Source organism: Podarcis gaigeae (genome assembly GCF_964106915.1).
Source record: "Podarcis gaigeae genome assembly, chromosome: 4".
Taxonomy (NCBI): Eukaryota; Metazoa; Chordata; class Lepidosauria; order Squamata; family Lacertidae; genus Podarcis; species Podarcis gaigeae.
This window is the reverse complement of record NC_139677.1, coordinates 107282526-107302764: the sequence shown is the minus strand read 5'-3', so window position 1 is coordinate 107302764 and position 20239 is coordinate 107282526. Positions and strand designations below refer to the sequence as shown.

At 49.5% G+C, this 20239-nt stretch overlaps 1 protein-coding gene and 1 long non-coding RNA gene across 3 annotated transcripts in view; both read left to right on the top strand.

The window, feature by feature from the left end:
* The window catches only part of LOC310843407 (uncharacterized protein), a 35862-nt gene extending 33909 nt beyond the window's left edge, over window positions 1-1953 (top strand). For both annotated transcript variants that reach the window (XM_083736756.1, XM_083736755.1), the window contains one exon: window positions 86-1953. In XM_083736756.1, the coding sequence (XP_083592882.1) occupies window positions 86-1284 (1199 nt within the window). In that variant the 3' untranslated portion in view covers window positions 1285-1953. The remainder of the gene's footprint in view (window positions 1-85) is intronic.
* Window positions 1954-16351: 14398 nt separating this feature from the next.
* LOC310844012 lies at window positions 16352-18614 on the top strand. Its single transcript, XR_014563880.1, has 2 exons — window positions 16352-17308; window positions 17870-18614. It is a non-coding gene; the product is annotated as an uncharacterized lncRNA (long non-coding RNA).
* The last annotated feature ends 1625 nt before the right edge of the window (window positions 18615-20239 follow it).

Here is a 20239-nt window from a genome sequence, read left to right as displayed (position 1 = left end):
CAAAGGTAATGAACACACACCCAACTCGCTTCAGTTCTTCTTGATTTGTTCCTGAGGCTCTAATCCCTTTTTGTCTCCATTGCAGATTGTGATGAATTGGAAATCGAGAACAAGGATGAACACGACAAAAATCCCAGAGAGGAGAAGCCACGTAAGAATTTGGAGTGTGGAGAGAGCTGCAGTCAGAGCTCCCATTCCAGTTCCCAACAAAGAAATCTCAATGGAAAGAAACCCTATCAGTGCATGGAATGCGGAAAGAGCTTCAGTCAGAGCTCTAATCTCACTTCTCATCAAAGAACACATACAGGGGAGAAACCCTATCAGTGCATTGAATGTGGAAAGAGCTTCAGTATGAAGGCCTCTCTCACTTCCCATCAAAGAATTCATACAGGGGAGAAACCCTATCAGTGTGGGGAATGTGGAAAGAGCTTTAGTATGAGCTACAGTCTCACTAAGCACCAGAGAATTCATACAGGAGAGAAACCCTATCAGTGCATGGAATGTGGAAAGAGCTTCAGTCAGAGCTCCTCTCTCACTTCCCATCACAGAATTCATACAAAGGAGAAGCCCTATCAGTGCATGGAATGTGGAAAGAGCTTCAGGAAGAACGCCCATCTCACTTTACATCAGAGAATTCATACAGGGGAGAAACCCTATCAGTGCATGGAATGTGGAAAGAGATTCAGTTGGAGCTCCGGTCTCACTTCCCATGAGAGAATTCATACAGGGGGGAAACCCTATCAGTGCGTGGAATGTGGAAAGAGCTTCAGTCAGAGTTCTGATGTCACTAAGCATCAGAGAAGTCATACAGGGGAGAAACCCTATCAGTGTTTGGAATGTGGAAAGAGCTGCAGTATGAGCTCCGATCTGACTTCCCATCAAAGAATTCATACAGGAGAGAAACCTTATTGGTGTGTGGAATGTGGAAAGAGCTTCAGGCAGAGTTCCTCTCTAACTTCCCATCAAAGAACCCACACAGGAGAGAAACCCTATCAGTGCATGGAATGCGGAAAGGGCTTCAGTCAGAGCTCCCATCTCACTAAGCATCAGAGAAGTCATACAGGAGAGAAACCCTATCAGTGCATGGAATGCGGAAAGAACTTCAGTCAGAGCTCCCATCTCACTAAGCATCAGAGAAGTCATACAGGAGAGAAACCCTATCAGTGCATGGAATGCGGAAAGAGCTTCAGTCAGAGCTCCCATCTCACTAAGCATCACAGAATTCATACAGGGGAGTCAACTCTCCAAAGCTGTCGCCATGAGCAGAGGACACCTGTTTTTTAAGATTGAAATTTGGACTTAATTAACAGGCATGCTTTGAAGTAAGGGAGATAAAATTATCTACTAATTGAATCAGCCACGTTTTTGATCTAGAGAAGGACTTTCATTGTAATTGGATCGGTATGTTGGGGGAGGTGAGCCTTGATTATTTTCTTTTGATATATTTTGCATTTGCTGTTTTACTCGGCAAATCTCCTCCGAAAGGTTAAGTTTTTGAAATATGCAAGCGGGATTTAAAGAGTATTTTGTTATTGTTATGGTTTAACTTCGAAATAGACTGTCTGAAATTTTGACGATGATTCTGGCAACGACCCTCAATGGAATGATAAAAAGAATTCTTGACTGCAGTTATTGTGTTTTCGCTGAGGCGTCAACTTGTTAGTAGCTGGAATGAGATCACAGAAGGGAATTTTGGATACCCGCCTGGGGCTGATGGCGGAAGGCTAAACCTCCCTTTGTCTTGGATGTGACGCACTGAGATTTGCCCTTGTGTGCAGAACCGGAAAGTGACATTGCTGAGGACTTTGGAAAACAACAGGGGGGAAAGAAGAAAATATTTCATACAGAATTATAAAGGACTGACCCGCTTGCTGAATTAATGGAGGGATTATTTGAATACGAGCGAAAGCTGACTGGGCCTGTGGCCGTTAAAATAAACAAAACATAAATGAAGGATTAACATCGGAAATGATTTCTTTGGACTAATAAAGAAATGCAGTATGACATCATTCCCCAAACGTCAGAGCATGGGAAGTCACCCAAAGGATATATACGGTAATTTGGCATTGAAGAATTGGCTCTTTTGATTGTATTATAACTTAGAATGTTTTATTGTGGTCTTTATTGGATTTTTAAAATGGAAATTTAACAAGAATATTATATGTGCGTGTGCTGATAGGAGAAAAACCCTATGTGTGTGGAATGTGGAGCGAGCTTCAGTCAGGGCTCCCATCTCACTTCCCATCAAATAATCCATAGAAAGGTTGGGAAAATCATTATACAGCTTTAGGAGCCAGGCAAATCCCCACCTTGTTAACCAGGCCTTTGGCTGATTACATATAATGCGTTTTTAAAATGTGATAGGGAGGGGGGTTACAGGTGCGTATTTTGTGTTTTTATATTGTCTTTTTATCTTGTAAATGTCCTGAGACATGTGGGAACAGGAGTCAACTCTTAGAGGCCGAGGGTTTTTTACCCCCCCCCCCAATAAAATATCTGAGGGGGCCACCCCCAAGTTGGTAGACATTGCCATTCCAATGGCATGCATGCATCATGTGATTGAAACTGTCTTGGTTGCACTGGTTGATGATCTCTGGCGGGCTAGGGACAAAGGTGAGAGCTGTTTCCTAGTTCTGCTGGATCTCTCAGGGGCTTTTGATACCATCGACCATAACACACTTCTGGACCGTCTAGAGCATGGGTAGACAAAGGCCTAGGGCCTGGATCCGACCCAATTACCTTCTAAATCCAGCCCGCTGACAGCCCAGGAATCATTGTGTTTTTACATGAGAAAAATTATACCTTTTATTTAAAATGGACCTCTGGGTTATTTGTGGGGCATAGGAATTCGTTCTCCACCCCCACAAATATTGTCCGCCCCCCCCCCAAGGTCTGAGGGACAGTGGACCGGCCCCCTGCTGAAAAAATTCTCTGGTCTAGAGGGGCTGGGAGCTGGGGGCACTGTTATACAGTGGTTCCGCTCCTACCTCCTGGGCCGTGTCCAGAAAGTGGTGGTGGGGGGATGAGTGTTCAGATGCCTGGGCTCTCACTTGTGGGGTCCTCAGGGTTCCATCCTCTCCCCCATACTTTTTAATATCTATATGAAGCCGCTGGGAGAGATCATCAGGGGGTTTGGGCTGGGTGTTCATCAGTATGCAGATGACACCCAGCTCTACCTCTCCATTAAATCAGAACCAGTGAAGGCGGTGAAGGTCCTGTGTGAGTGTCTGGAGGCGGTTGGAGGATGGATGGCGGCTAACAGATTGAGGTTGATCCTGACAAGACAGAAGTACTGTTTTTGGGGGACAGGGGGCGGGTGTGGGGGATTCCCTGGTCCTGAATGGGGTAACTGTGCCCCTGAAGGACCAGGTGCGCAGCCTGGGAGTCATTTTGTGTGTTTTTTAAAAAATGATATTTATTAGAAGTTTAAAAATTGCAAAGAAAAGAAGAAAAGAAAACAAAAAATTTAACAAAACATACATTACAATATATTAAAAAACACACACATAAAAACCAGTACAACTATAACAATTAAAAAAAAACACAGATCCAATAACTTTAACTTCCATTTATTTGTTTCATCGACCTCCTCACACCTCCCTTTTTGTATTCTAGTTTAGTTATTTGTTTCAGCAAATTCTTTCCATCTTTCTCAATTTTTATTGGGTAATTTATCTTAACAGTCTAACCTATTAATTAACTCAACAAATCCTTTCCATCTTTCACTATATTCTGTCGTTCAGTTTACCTTAATTTATTTTAACCTTATCTTACCATAAAGTACCTTAAAGCTTAAAACTTAATACTTATTTATACATAACTCCTTATATCATTTCTACTAAAGCCAAATAGTTTCATTCCAACATTTTTCCTAATATTCGTTAATTTTACACTAATTCCCAAAATAAATTTTTAAAAATTTTCTTCCAATCTTCATCCAACATCTCTTCTTCCTGGTCTCAGGTTATGTCAGTCCTTACTGTCCATTCCATCTAGTCCATCAACCTGGTAATCTTATGTCCGAGGCTCTTAAGTCTTTTCCATGTCCCTTCTGCAGATCTTCTTGTTTATACCTGCACTTTTCCTTGTCTTTTGTTGATCTCTTTCTTAATTTCTTTCCTTTCTCCTTGAGGGGTAGGTCTCAGGGAAACTCCAACCCAAAAATATCTCCATCTCCCCTCAGCAGATCAGCCCATTCCCCACAGTCCCATTTCCCTCTTTCAACAATGTAGTCCAGAAAGTATTTAAAAGCATGTTTCAAAGTCCCTCCAAAATTAAGAGCCCCCACAACTCCAGACCCCCTCTGGCCCGCTCCAGATTCAGTCTTCAAGAACAGCGGCTTATGCTCCTGCAGGGCCTCAGGTCTCTCCATTTGTGTTACTTAAGGTTCAGCAGCAACCTCCTCCATTGTCTTCTGCATTTGCACTTGCCCTGTCAAAACAGGTTCCTGGGTTGGTTCCTGAATGGTTTCTATATGAGCATTCGCTGCTTGTCCAAAGTTTTTGACTGCAACAGCCATCAAATCTACCTTCTCATGCAACTGCGCCAACAAAGCGCTTGTCTTGCAAAGAGCAAGCACCAAAACTTATTGTAGACACATTTTTATTCAAGGTCAGAGTCTGGTCCCACGATCCTAATCTCCACAGCTGTGAAATTCCCAGATCAGCTCCAGCAACACTTTAACAGGCTCCCTCTAGAGGATACACTTTCTATTTGTATCCATCTTTTGAAAACAAGTCCGACAAAAGAAAAATTACTTTCATTTTCCAAATTTTTTGTTTCTTTTAAATACAAAAGGCAACATTGGAATCAATTTGTTTCTCTTCTTTAACTATCTGTCAAAAGATGTTTGATTCACAGTCAATGAACCTCCCCCAAAATTTCTGTCTCTGACACCCCGTTCCCAGGTTTGAGACGGTGGAAATTTATCTTTCTTTACTCACTCTCCTGCAGGCTTGAACAATCAAAATTGCCCCCTCTTTTCTCCTGCCTCCAAGAGGGGTTTTGGTGGTTAAAACTGAAGGAAATTTAGACCTTTATATACCACTTTCCAGGCTTTAGCTTGCACAATTTTTGCTTCAATCTATTTACAAAAGCGGAAGGCGGACTTCCTGTTTAGAACCTTCCCGCTTCAATGCCAAATTAAAATGTTTCTTAATCCAATTTTCCGTTTTACTCACGGGTACTTGTTTAGAGTTCAATTGTCCACAGGAAAAAGTCAGCGCTCTCCGGCAACGGCTGGGCGGCTTCACTCCGTAAAAATAGCGGTTGATTCAAAACACCGCGCCGCTCACCCCACGTTGCTTCGGATCCCCAAAAAAGGGTTTCCCTGCGAATAGGGGAGGCGCTCCTGGTGTCAGCCGAATCCCACGTTCCCAGGCTTCCTCCGCCTGGGATTTTTAGAGGGTCTCCGCCTTCGCCGTGGTGGCAAGACCCAATTTTCGTGGAGCGGGTTCCTCTCAGTCAGAGGAGCTCCACCATTGCCAATGGTGCTAACCCGGAAGTCCGCAGCCTGGGAGTCATTTCGGACTCACAGCTGTCCATGGAGGCACAGGTTAATTCTGTGTCCAGGGCAGCTGTCTACCAGCTCCACCTGGTATGCAGGTTAAGACCCTACCTGACCGCGGACTGTCTTGCCAGAGTGGTGCATGCTCTAGTTATCTCCCGCTTGGACTACTGCAACGCGCTCTATGTGGGGCTACCTTTGAAGGTGACCCGGAAACTGCAATTAATCCAGAATGCGGCAGCTAGACTGGTGACTGGGAGTGGCCGCCGGGACTACATAACATTGGTTCTGAGAGATCTGCATTGGCTCCCAGTACGTTTCCGAGCACAATTCAAAGTGTTGGTGCAGACCTTTAAAGCCCTAAACGGCCTCGGTCCTGTATACCTGAAGGAGCGTCTCCACCCCCATTGTTCAGCCCGGACACTGAGATCCAGCGCCGAGGGCCTTCTGGCGGTTCCCTCATTGCGAGAAGTAAGGTTACAGGGAACCAGGCAGAGGGCCTTCTCGGTGGTGTCGCCCGCCTTGTGGAACGCCCTCCCAGCAGATGTCAAAGCAATAAACAACTATTTTACTTTTAAAAGACAACTGAAGGCAGCCCTCTTTAGGGAAGTTTTTAAAATTTGATGCTGTACTGTTTTTAATATTCAGTTGGAAGCCGCCCAGAGTGGCTGGGGAAACCCAGCCAGATGGGTGGGGTATAAATAATAATAAATAATAATAATAATAATAATAATAATAATAATAATAATTATTTATACCACGATTCGGCTGGTCTGAACTGCCCAGGCATCTTAAATGTCAGCTTCAGAGTTGTTAGGAAAGATAAGTAGCTTCTGTCAGGTTTTCTGTTTTTGTTTTCTTGGTTTGACCCAAGAGACGCCTCACATTGCCGATGGAGGGGAAGCCATGACTGGGCCAAACAAAATCCGTCCCAGAGAAGAGCCAGGCTGATTGAATCTCAGGTGGTAGTAGCAGTGATGATAATAATAATAATTTTTATTTATACCCTGCCCGTCTGGCTGGGTTGCCCCAGCCACTCTGGGTGGCTTCCAACACATACATACACATGAAACATTAATAATAACCATCTGATCCCATATAAAAAATACATTAGTGGCTAAAATCGTGGAAACTTTTTAAAAAGTGTGTTTCGGAGGTTTGATGGCTCATAACACCAGTTTTTTGGGGAGTAATACCATAGGAAAGATGATTTAATGAAGAATGCAATGCAATAACTTTTATGAAGGAGTATTTATTAGAACAGCAGTCATAAAAAAGAAATGTGAAACACATAGAAAAAAGGAGATGTACAGAAATTCTCACCATGTCAATTAATACTTTGTTCGTTAACCTTTAGCTTTAATTCCGGCCTTACAACGCCTTCCCATGGAGTGAAGCAAGTTTTTTAGTTCTGCAGCTGTGATAATGTGAAACCAAGATGGAAATAATAATAATAATAATCATAATAATCATAATCATAATAATTTTTTATTCATACCCCGGCCTCCCCAGCCAAGACTGGGCTCAGGGTAGCTAACAACCAATAATAAAAACAAGTTGATTAAAATACAATTTAAAAGATTAAGATACAACATTAAAACATTAGGATGCAGCCTCTTCATGGGAGGAGAAAGGAAAAAGAAAGAGGGGGAGGGAATCAAACTGATTCTAAGCCAAAGGCCAGGTGGAACAACTCTGTCTTACAGGCTCTGCGGAAAGAAATCAGATCCTGCAGGGCCCTGGTCTCATGAGGCAGAGCGTTCCACCAGGCCGGAGCCAGTGCTGAAAAGGCCCTGGCTCTGGTTGAGGCTAATCTGACTTCCTTAGGGCCCAGGACCTCTAGGGTGTCGCTATTTATGGACCTTGAGGTATGAGAGTCCTAGGCCGTGAAGGGCTTGAAAGGTCAAAAGCAGCACCTGTGCTGGTCCCGGGGGTAAAGTACCGTGGGCGTAAGCAGAGTCCACATGAAGAGGGGCGAGGTCCGAGGCGGAGAGCCGGGCGGGGAACAGAAATGCTGGAACAGGAGGCCGAGCAGGGAACAGGAACACCGGATGGTCAGGAACAGGAGGCCGAACAGGGATCAGGAACACCGGATGCTCAGGAACAGGAGGCCGAGCAGGGATCAGGAACACAGGAAGGTCCGAAGCCAAAAACGACGTTGCTCCCGCAACCTGGGACCGGGCTGATTGGGCTTTTATCCTCTTCTAAGGCCAGGGGCGGTCCCGGCCCCCAGGAGCCCCGCCTCCTCTGGCCTTAAGGCGAGCACTCCTCCTGGGAGCAACCAGTTCCCTTCGCCTCTCTGCCCTAAGCCTCTGCAGATCAGGAGAGGCCGAATGGTTACTGGGCCCTGGAGGAGGCTCACCTGTAGCCACTGAGTCCTCAAGCCCCTCTGGGGCCAGAAGGGTTTCACCTGGGGCCAGCTCCTGGTGCTCTGCCACAGGTGCAGGCTCTTCAGCATCTAGGCCTTGCCCCAGTTCAGCCGGCCCTGGAGGCGGGGACTCCTGTGCAGGCTGGGATTCCTCTGGTTCATCCTCTGAATCGGAATCCCAGGCCATCACACCATCCCCCCCTCCCAGGCCCCCCCCTCAACCGAGGGTCCGGACCCGGCTTGCCGGGGTACGTCGCATGGAACTCTCGGAGGCAGGCAGGTGCGTGGACGTTGGCCGCTGGTTCCCAGGAACGGTCCTCCGGTCCGTACCCCTTCCAGTCAATGAGATACTGCAGCTTCCCCCTGCGGTATCGGGAGTCCAGGATGCGTTCCACCTCGTACTCAGGCTCTCCCTGAACCAACACTGGCTGCAGTCGGGGACGGTTCGGGTGGAACTCGTCGGGTGGGGCCACCGGACTCAGAAGGGACCTGTGGAAGACCGGGTGAACCTTCAGGGTTGCAGGTAACCGGAGACGGAATGCCACAGGAGAGACTTGGTCCACGATAGGGAACGGGCCGGTGAAGCGGGCGTCCAACTTCCGCGAAGGTCGAGAGGGGTGGAGGTGGCGAGTGGAGAGCCAAACCAGGTCACCGACGCGAAGTTCCGGCCCCACCTGGCTGTGGCGGTCGGCCTGGGCTTTGTACGCTTCCTTGGCCTGGTGCAGTTGCTCCACCAAAAGCTGTTGCTGGGACTGGAGCTCTTGAAGCCACTCCGTCACCGCCGGGACCGCGGAAGCCGGCAGCACATCTGGAACCAGCCATGGATGATAGCCGTAACTGGCCTGGAACGGGGTCTGCTGGGTGGACGCATTCACCGCGTTGTTGTAGGCGAACTCCGCCAATGCCAGGTGGTCGACCCAGTCATCCTGCTGGTAGCTGCAGTAACACCGGAGGTACTGCTCCAGCACCGCGTTCGCCCGTTCCGTCTGACCATCGGTCTGTGGGTGGTAGGCTGACGAGAGGCAGACCTCTGTCCCGAGAGTCTGGTGTAATGCTCACCAGAACCGGGACGTGAACTGAATGCCCCGGTCGGACACCACGCGCTCAGGTAGGCCATGCAGGCGGAAGACATGCTGAAGGTACAGCTGAGCGGTTTCCTTGGCTGTGGGTACAGATGGGCAGGGGGCGCAGTGCACCATCTTGGTGAAATGGTCGGAGAAAACTAGAAGGCAGGTACAGCCACGAGACGGGGGTAAGTCCACTACAAAGTCCAACGAAACCGTGTGCCAAGGGCGTGGTGGAACTGGCAATGGCTGAAGTAGGCCGGGGGGTCGCCCGGCAGGGCCCTTGGCGCGCCGGCAGACATCACAACCAGCAACGTAGCGAGCCACATCAGTCTTCAGGCGGGGCCACCAAAACTCACGACTTACCAGATGGGTGGTCCGATACCGTCCAAAATGCCCCGCTGCTGGGGCATCATGAGCCATCCGGAGAACCTCCAGCCGCAGTGGCCCTGGCAGGATATACAGACGACCGTGGTGCAGCAGAAGGCCCTGATGCAGGACCAGCCCCGGATACTGAGGGCTGGACCCTTCAGCCAGCTCCCGGAGTCGTTCCTGGGCCCAAGCGTCGACCCGCTGCTGTTCCCGCACCCGAGCCTGCAGTGGCTCCGCCTCCTGGGTAGCCAGGAATGCAGCTGGAGGTAGGATCGTGGTGGGTACTGCTTGCTGTACCGTGTCTGCGTTGTCTTCAGGTTTCCGGGACAGGGCATCCGCTTTCTGGTTCTGAGAGCTAGGGATATAGCGGATCCGGAACTCGAACCGGGAAAAGAACAACGCCCACCGGATCTGTCTTTGGTTCAGCTTGCGGGTGGTCTGGAGGTACTCCAGGTTCCGGTAGTCGGTTCTCACCTCCACCGGATGTCGTGCCCCCTCAAGATGGTGGCGCCAGACCTCAAAGGCCACCTTGATGGCCAGTAGTTCCCGCTCCCACACAGTATAGTTACGCTCCGCTGGTAGGAGCTGGCGGGAATAGAAGGCACAGGGTAAGAGTGGCGCTTCAGGTCCATTCTGTTGAGACAGGACGGCACCAAGAGCCGTACTGGAGGCGTCGGTCTCCACCACAAAGGGTCGAGAGGGGTCAGGGTGTTGTAAGATTGGCGCCCTCTGGAAACAGGCCTTCAACCCCAGAAACGCCTCCTCTGCCTCCTTGTCCCAGGAAAACGGCGTCTTTGGGCGCAGTAGCCGGGTCAACGGGGTGGTGCGATGAGCATAATCTGCAATGAAGGTCCGGTAGTAGTTGGCGAACCCCAGGAAACGCTGTAGGTCCTTGCGGTTCCGAGGTGCCGCCCATTCTCGAACCGCTGCCACCTTCCCAGGGTCCATCTGCACCCCATCTGGAGAGAGCCGGTGACCAAGGAAGTCCACAGTCCGCTGATGGAACTCGCACTTGCTGAGCTTTGCGTACAAACGGTGCTCACGCAAGCGCTGCAGCACGGTCCGGACATGTCCCTCATGGCGAGCCGGGTCACGGGAGTAAACCAGTATGTCATCCAAGTACACCGCCACGTACTTGTCTAACAAGTCCTGGAACACGTGGTTGATGTAGCGTTGGAACACAGCAGGCGCGTTGCACAAACCGAAAGGCATAACCAAGTATTCGAACTGCCCGTACCGGGTCCCAAACGCTGTCTTCCACTCATCCCCGGCTCGGATCCGAATCAAGTTGTAGGCCCCCCGGAGGTCCAGCTTGGTGAACACCTTTGCCCCTTGCACCCGCTCCAGCAACTCCGAGATAAGGGGCAAGGGGTACCGGTCTGGGATGGTAATTTTGTTCAGGGCTCGGTAATCATGGCAAGGGCGGAGTTCCCCACATTTCTTCTTGACAAAGAGCACTGGTGCCGCGGTAGGCGAGGTGGAAGGCCTAATGAACCCACGCTCCAGGTTCTTGCGCAAGAAGTCCTGCAAAGCCTCGCGCTCTGGCTCTGTTAGAGAATATAAGCAACTCACTGGTAAGGGCGCTCCAGGCTGGAGGTCTATACCGCAGTCAAAAGGCCGATGCGGCGGCAGCTGGTCTGCCCCCCGTTCCTCGAACACGTCCTGGTAGTCCTGGTACACGGCTGGGAGCGTGGGTGCTGCCTCCTCCGTGGGCGCGGCCGCCAGCGTCTCGGATTGAGCATGGGAACATGGGTCTGGGAAGTGCACAGTCCGTTTGACCCAGTCAATCTGAATGTTGTGAGCTTCCAGCCAGTCCATCCCGAGCACGAGGGGGAACCGGGGCATAGAGGCAATGTCCAAAGTTCGCAACTCCCGGTGCTGCTGGAGACACAGGACCAGGGGCTGGGTCTCCTGAGTAACGGCTCCTGAACGTAGAAGCCGTCCGTCAATTGCTTCCACCAGGACCGGTTCTGGCTTGTTCCGAAGTGGCACCTGATGATGGGCAGCAAAAGCAGCGTCCATATAAGAACGGGTTGCTCCTGAATCCACCAAATCCACCTGGGTAAGAATCCAGGGCCCACCTGGAGGGTATAAATGTACCGGAACCATAAGATGTTGCAAGTCCATTGGTGCGGGCCCATTCTGCGCTGTTTGGGACCCCCGGTAGCTAGGGCCATCAGCTACTGGGGGTTGGCGGTTTCCCTGCGGCTGGCGTTTCTCAGGGCAGGACCGAGCGTAGTGTCCACTTCCGCCACAGTAGAGACATAGATTCCCCTCCCGACGCCGCACCTTCTCTGCGGGGGAAAGGCGAGGCCGCACTGCCCCGAGCTGCATAGGCTCCTCTGATAACTCAGTTGTGACCGTGGGGCTGCCGGAAGAAACTGGTGCTGAGAACTGGAAGTGTCGGCGGCCCCGGGCCTGGCGACGATCCTCCAGCCGGTCGTCTATCTGTAGACTCCGTTGAATGAGAGTGTCTAGCGTGGTGGGGCATTCCATTGTGGCCAGCTGGTCCAGTATCTCGTCCGAAAGCCCTTCGAGATACTGGTCCCGCAGTGCCGAGTCGTTCCAGGTCAAGTCCTGTGCCAACAGCCGAAACTCCGTGGTATATGCGGCCACCGTGGACTTGCCCTGTTTCAACCGCCGAATCGCCCGGTTGGCTTGACTCCCTTTCTGGGGGTTGCCGAACGCGGCCTCCAAAAGATTGCAAAACCCCGTATAGTCTGCCAGCAAGGGGGAGTCTTGCCTGAGTAGCGGCAACGCCCACTTGGCCGCCTGGTCCTTTAACAAACTAATCAAAAAGTGCACCTTGGTGCGGTCGTCAGGGAAGTTCCGGGCTCGCCCCTGAATATACAGCTTGGCTTGGGCGAGGAACATGGGAAAGCTGGCCGGGGCCCCATCAAATTTCTCGGGCAAAGCCACTGGGTACTTGCCAGGAGCCGGGGCGTCGGCCCCAGGAGCCGGTAGGGCTTCCAAGCGCTGCTGAAGTGCCGTAACCGCGTCGCTGAGCTGCTGCACGGTGTGAGTCAAGGCCTGGTTCTTCTGGGCCAAAGCCACCAGCGCAGCCACCTGGTCAGCCATGGCCTCTGGCTCTTCCCGATCGCACCCCAACGAAGGGGGAGTGCGGGTGTGGCGGGAGCAAACTGTGCTGGTCCCAGGGGTAAAGTACCGTGGGCGTAAGCAGAGTCCACACGAAGAGGGGCGAGGTCCGAGGCGGAGAGCCGGGCGGGGAACAGAAACGCTGGAACAGGAGGCCGAGCAGGGATCAGGAACACCGGATGGTCAGGAACAGGAGGCCGAGCAGGGATCAGGAACACAGGAAGGTCCGAAGCCAACAACGACGTTGCTCCCGCAACCTGGGACCGGGCTGACTGGGCTTTCATCCTCTTCTAAGGCCAGGGGCGGTCCCGGCCCCCAGGAGCCCCGCCTCCTCTGGCCTTAAGGCGAGCACTCCTCCTGGGAGCAACCAGTTCCCTTCGCCTCTCTGCCCTAAGCCTCTGCAGATCAGGAGAGGCCGAAGGGTTACTGGGCCCTGGAGGAGGCTCACCTGTAGCCACTGAGTCCTCAAGCCCCTCTGGGGCCAGAAGGGTTTCACCTGGGGCCAGCTCCTGGTGCTTTGCCACAGGTGCAGGCTCCTCAGCATCTAGGCCTTGCCCCAGTTCAGCCGGCCCTGGAGGCGGGGACTCCTGTGCAGGCTGGGATTCCTCTGGTTCATCCTCTGAATTGGAATCCCAGGCCATCACAGCACCTTAAGTCTGACCCTGTACTCCACCGGGAGCCAGTGCAGCTGGAAAAGCACTGGGTGAATATGCTCCCATGGCAGAGACCACGTGAGGAGCCTCGCTGCAACATTCTGCACCCGCTGGAGTTTCTGGGACATCTTCAAGGGCAGCCCCGCGCAGAGCGAATTACAGTAGTCAAGCCTGGCGATGACCGTCGCATGGATCACTGTGGCCAGGTCAGGGCGGGAAAGGTAAGGGACCAACTGCTTGATGCGGCAAAGGTGGGAAAATGTCGCCTAGGCCTGTTGTTGTAACCTGCGCCTCCATGGAAAGGGAGGCGTCAAGGATTACACCCAAACTCTTAACGGAAGGCAGTGGCAAGAGAAGGGAGTTGGTCCCTCATCCCCTCATTTCGCTTGGGCTATTCCCAGGCCATTCCAGCAGTGGAATATGATTTCACATTCAGGCTCAAGTATTTGATTTATGTATTTGGGGGCATTGATGTTCCCATTAATGACACAAATTCTGCCCTCACCTTTTGCTGTCATACAACCCCAGATCATCACACTGTCTGGGTGTTTCACGGTCGGTATAATGCAAGTAGGATGTAAATCTCCCATTCTCCTCCTCGCGTATTTCATGCCATCACTACCAAGCAAGGAGATTGGGGTCTCATCACTCCAAATAACACTGTCCCATTGTTCCGCTGTCCAGTTAACATGGGTTGTAGCCCAGTTTAATCTTTTCAACCTTGGCTTGAGAGATAATGGCTTTTCCCTTGGAATTCTAGCATTTAGACCAGTCCTTGCACTCAGCTTCACCTTCCATTGCCCCATGTCATCTTGTAAACACCCAGATGATTTTCTTCTGTCCTGTAGGCACAGTCTCTTCATTCTTCGAATGTCACTTGCTGTTGTGCACCTTTTCCTGCCTTTACCAGTCTGATTTTGTAGTGACGGAGTCTCCTTATGTTGTTGTTTAGTCATTTAGTCATGTCCGACTCTTCGTGACCCCCTGGACCAGACCACGCCAGGCACTCTGGTCTTCCACTGCCCCCCGGTTTAGTCAAACTCATGCTGGTAGCTTCGAGAACACTGTCCCACCATCTCGTCCTCCGTCGTCCCCTTCTCCTTGTGCCCTCCATCTTTTCCAACATCAGGGTCTTTTCCAGGGAGTCTTCTCTTCTCATGAGGTGGCCAAAGTCTTTTTCAGCTTCAGGATCTGTCCTTCCAGTGAGCACTCAGGGCTGATTTCCTTCAGAATGGAGAGGTTTGATCTTGCAGTCCATGGGAGTCTCCTTATATCTCTTCACAAATATAGAAAGGCCAGCTTTGGTTAAGTTTTCCTCAATCTTCTTCTTTTTAAAAAATGAATATTTATTGAATTTTATAACAAATAAAAATATCTCAATCATCATGTTATATACAAATGTTCTCCCTCCCATCCTCCGGATTTCCCTCAACTGAGTTATTTAGTTTTATTTATTGTGTCCTGCTTTATATAAAAGTAAATTCCCTTATCATTTTGCTAAAATTTCTGTTACTATAATAAAGTTGTGAACGTTTATTCAGACCCTCCCAGTTGTTGTTTCTGCAAATAACCTGTAAATGGTTCCCAAACTCTTTTAAAATCCTTTTTGTCCTTCTCTCGTAGTTTCTCTGTCAGCTTAGCCAATTCTGCATAATTCAGTTTTTCTTACCATTGTTCTTTTGATGGTATTTCTTCCATCTTCCAATTTTGTGCAGTCAAGATATTTGCTGCTTTTGTAGCATACATAAATAATGTCCATTTTTCTTTCGGCAGCTCTTGATTTGAGATACCTAATAGAAAGGCTTCAGGATGTTTACTAAAGCTCATTTTAAACATTTTTTTCAGTTCATTATATATCATTTCCCAATATTTTTTAATGCATTTGCATTCCCACCGCACATGATAAAATGTTCCTTCCGTTTCTTGCCATCTCCAGCATCTCTTATTTTCTTTCTTAAACATCTTTGCCATTTTCACTGGTGTGATATACCATCTATACATCATTTTCATGTAATTCTCTCTTAATAATATACAATCTGTAAATTTTATATCAACTTTCCACAATATAACAATATAACTGTCAAAGGTCAAGCTAAGCAAGTTGTGCTTCCTTTTTCTGGTTATTCCGCTATGACTTTTGGTAGAATACAGATAATTACATTCTTCATTAAATTATCCTTCCATTGAAACATAATTTTGTGGTATTACTCCAAACGAAGTGGTGTTACGAACCATCAAACATCTGAAATACGCTTTTCCCCCAAAAGTCTTCCACAATTTTGGCCACTACTGTATATCAAACAAAGCAACATTCAACAACCCGTCAGAATATATTAATAAAAATGTTGGTTAATGACAACCAACAAAGGCAATGAACAAAGACCCAACTTCCTTCAGTTCTTCTTGATTTGTTCCTGAGGCTCTAATCCCTTTTTTGTCTCCATTGCAGATTTTGATAAATTGGAAAACAAGAAGAAGGGTGAACATGACAAAACCCCCAGAGAGGAGAAGCCACTCAAAAATTTGGAGTATGGAGAGAGCTGCAGTCAGAGCTCCCATTCCACTTCCCAACAAAGAAATCTCAATGGAAAGAAACCCTATCAGTGTGTGGAATGTGGAAAGAGCTTCAGGCAGAGTGCCAATCTCACTTCCCATCAGAGAATTCATGCAACGGTTAGAAAAACCATTATCCAGCTTTAGGAGCCAGGCAAATCCGCAACTTGTTAACCAGGCCTTTGCCTGATTGACATCTGATGCCCTTTTAAAATGTGGTAGTGAGGGGGGTTACAGATGTATATTTTGTGTTTTTATGTTGTCTTTTTATGTTGTAACAGTCCTGAGACATGTGGGAACAGGAGTCGACTTTTAGAGGCTGAGGGGATTTTGCCCCCCAATGATATATTTGAGGGGGCCACCCCCCCAGTTGATAGGCATTGCCATTCCAATGGCCTTTATGCATCATGCGATTGATTGTGCAAGGAGGGCCTTACCTGGCCCCCCACCAATATTTTATTCAAGTTGGCACCACTGGGTCAGGTGGTATATGTTATGTAGTGAAGTTTCACCCTGGGCCAGCAGGGGAATACTGTAGATAGTTTTCACTCAGGTCCACATCAGTTATTTTAGGCGGGAAACCCTGGGTTGTTGTTGCTACAATGTTGACAGCCGGCTGCCTATAAAAGCAGGCCGGCTGAGCTGTTTGCTGTTCAGTTCTGTCCAGCTTACAAATAAAGAGCTGCTCTGGAGAAATCGCTGTGTCATCTGCTATGTTCGCCCACAACTTAACAGTATACAAATTAAATAAAGACATAAATCACCTTCCTTTGCACATGTTTCAGCTTGTCAATATCCTTATTTATTATCATTTTTAATATTTATGTGCCCTCCAATTGAAGATTTCACAACACGAACATACAGGATGAAAGCATGGCTTTCCCAAAAGCAAGTCAAGCCAGAGAAATCTCTCCTCCCCTTTTTTTGGATGGAGTTACAAACTTTGTTGGTCAGGGGTCAGCTGTGGAAATAGTGCATCTTGATTTCAGTAAGGCTTTTGACAAAGTCTCCCGTGATCTTTTTGTGAGAAACTGGTAAAAAGTGGGCTGAACAAGGAAACTGTTAGGCGGATTTGACTGACCAAACCCAAAGAGGACTCTTTCATGGTTCTTCATCATCCTGGGGAAAAGTGACAAGAGGGGTGCTGCAGGGTTCTGTCCTGGGCCCGTTGTTGTTCAACTTTGTTATAAATGACTTCGATGAAGGAACTGAAGGGGATGCTCATCACATTTGCAGATGACACCAAATGGGGAGCGGAGGCCAATGTGGCAGAAGGCAGAATCAGATCAAGGGCAGGAATAGTACCACTTTATTCTGCCTTGGTCAGACCCCACCTAGAATCCTGTGTTCAATTCTGGGCATCACAATTTAAGTATCCAAAAGGTGGGGGAACACAGTCCGTATTCCTTTTATAACACGTGGCCAATGTTTATTGAATACATAAATTGTGAAGACTGTTGCCGGAATCTAACCAGCACTCGTGGGAAAATGTGGCGTGATCTTTTAGAATAATCAATTGAAACTTTAACACATGGCAGGATGAAAGTCTGCAATTCCATGAGGACAAGCTATTTGTTGTTTACTGTTGTAACCATTGCTTTCTTTAAAATTATCTTTTATACGATGAAAATAAATAAAAGCACAGGTTTAATTTCATCTGGAGACGGTATCTCCCATTATTTTCACATAATCTACCGTATTTTTCATCCCATAGGATGCTCCGTCCCATAGGACGCACCTAGTTTTTTTGGGGGGAAATAAAGGAAAATTCCCCCCCTTTATTTCCTCCCCCAAACCAGGTCGGGAAAACCAAACCAGGTCGAGGAACAGCAGGATGGCGGCACTGCGCCTCCCTGCTGTCCCCCAAGCTTGTGGGACTGGCCGATGTCTGCCCGAAGCGCAGGGCGCTCTGCTTCAGGGCGTACTGTGTGCCGGGTGGCAGGCTGCTATCCGCAGGGCCACCCACTCCCGCAGGGCCCCCCACGCTGCGGATGTCTGCCCACTGCGAGGGGCCCTCTGCTTCAGGGCGCACCGCGTGCCGGGTGGCAGGCTGCTATCCGCAGCCTAGGGAGCCCTGCGGGAACTCCCGCGGGCTCCCCAGGCTTGCTAATAGCTTCCTGAAGCCTGGTGCGCACCGACCCCTCTCACTCTCCAAGCTTCAGCGAAAGCCTGCATTCACTCCATAGGACGCACACAGATTTCCCCTTCATTTTTGGAGGGGCAAAAGTGCATCCTATAGGGCGAAAAATACGGTAAGTGTTTATTCAGGTGAGGCTGAATGAAACACTAGAGAAAAATCCTTCTTGATTGTGTCTGCATTGTTTCAAATATGAGTTCACTTACCCATGTTACGGAAATGACGGGGGGGGGGGGGTTACATCTTTATAGTTATTGCAATGTTACAAATATTAGGCCTGAATGTATGCTTTTGACTTGACAGCGCAGGGAAGATACCTAGCTTTATAAATTCGTAGAAAATCCATACTTTAACTGACTCTCCTCATTCCAATGCCATTTTAACCCTGCAAGAAAGGTGAATTTGGGCTCCACCTCCCTCCATGAACCAAGAAGCAGGAAGTCACGTGGGCAGCCGGAAGAGGGCATCTTTCCCCAAGCCTGAGAGCACATACACGGCCCCCCACCCAGGGAGTGACGGGGGGGGGGGGCAACAATAGACGTCCCCAAAGGCAATTTAGCAAGTCAGGTGTTCTGAAAGCCCATCTTCGGACAAGTCCTGAGGGCAAGGAGATGCCAAGGGTTTCATTGTTCTTTGGGTGATGGGCACTTAAGAGGTGTTGGGAGCGGTGTCTGGCCCATGCTGAACTTGTGTATATCTTATACCCCTCCTCCTTTGTGATGTAGTATGGGCCTATTCATGATGCCCTGTGAAATGTACTCTGGGTAAAAGTCAAGGTAACCCTTGGTTCTGGGTTCTTGCTCCTGTGGGGACCTGTTGGGCAACAAGAAAGATCAAGGTCTACTGACCGCTGTTTTGCTCCAAATTACTTGGCCAGAACTTCTTTCTTTTACCGACCGCATGGACCCATGAGGGACTTGCACCCGACTGGCTGGGCTGATGAGTCGTCTCTCCACCTAGAATTTTCCGTAACACCCATAAAAGTGTATCCTATTTATTGCTGAGAAATCGTACCATACTCAGCTTATGGATCTCAACCCCAAGAAACCCGACACAGAGTAGCTGCCTTTCCCCCAATTTCTTAGCTAGCAATAACGGATAATGAGAAGGAAGAAGAGAGAGAGATAGGCATCATTTGGGCAATGCTTCCCCGCTCCATTTTGCCTCTGTCGGCCCCCCGATGCCCCTGAATGGCTCTCCTCATCCGCCTGTCTCGGGAGACAATGGGGGATGGCTCAAGAGGTGGGGGGATTGCAAGGCCTGCTGGGGCAGCTGGCTGCTGTGACGGACAGCAGAGCCAGAGCAGAGTCTGGGGGTGCAGTGCCTCACCATTCCACCAGGGGACCAGAGCCTCTTTCTGATTGGCTACCCAGAGGGGGGTGGCGCCAGCACTTTTGGAGGGAAAATAAAGAGAGCCGTTTCTGAGGGGATTTGAGATGGGAGAGAGGGAAGGTTGAGAGAAGATGGGGATGAGAGGAGGGTGGCGGGAGGGAGGGAGAAGTGGCTCTGATCTGAGTGGATCCTCCGCTCTGAGGAGAATATCTATGGAGCCAGAGGAAGGAGCCTCACAGCTGAGATGGGGAGACCATGTTGAGGGTCTGGAGGGAGTGAAGCTGGAGGGAGAAGCTGTGGGAAGACTCTCCTCTTCTTCTTCTGGGGTCTCCTTCCAGTCAGGAGGAGAGAGATCTTCTAGGAAAAGGAGATTCCCGAGTCCGTGGCAAGGGCTGAGAGGATCCCCTGGGTCTGGCATACAAAGGAAAATACCTCAGGGGAACCGAGGAAAAGTGGCCCCTCGCTGTGAAGGAAGCTGGGCTGTGTCAAAAGTACCTCACGGAAAGACCCCTCATAACTAAGTGAGGGAATGAGAGAGAAGCCGCAGAAACAGACTTAAACCTTATACTGTAGTATTCACAGTGGTACCTCACGTTAAGTACTTAATTCGTTCTGGAGGTCTGTTCTTAACCTGAAACTGTTCTTGACCTGAAGCACCACTTTAGCTAATGGGGCCTCCCGTTGCTGCCGTGCTATTTCTGTTCTCATCCGGAAGCAAAGTTCTTAACCTGAGGTACTATTTCTGCTCAGCGGAGTCTGTAACCTGAAGCGTATGTAACCTGAGGTACCACTGTATTCTGGATACCTAAAGTGTAATAAGTGATTTTGAGAAGAAATGGTTCGAGAAGGGAAGCAGCAGTTTAGCGTCAGAGCTCATTATTTTGAGTTATTTGCGTCCAAAAAGCTCGACAACTCCTGGCCATCCCCCCCTCTCAAAAGGGAGGTGTCCCCAGCCCTGGACCCCCCCAGAACAGCTCTCCCAGGCCGGCTTCTTCCTCCGGCGGCAGCAGGGCTCTCTCTCCAAGGGAGAGGCTCAGAGCCCAGCCAAGAGCCAAAGCCCCCCAAAAAAGGGACCGAGGGAGATGCTCAGAGCCCAGCCAAGAGCCAAAGCCCCCCAAAAAAGGGACCAAGGGAGATGCTCAGAGCCCAGCCAAGAGC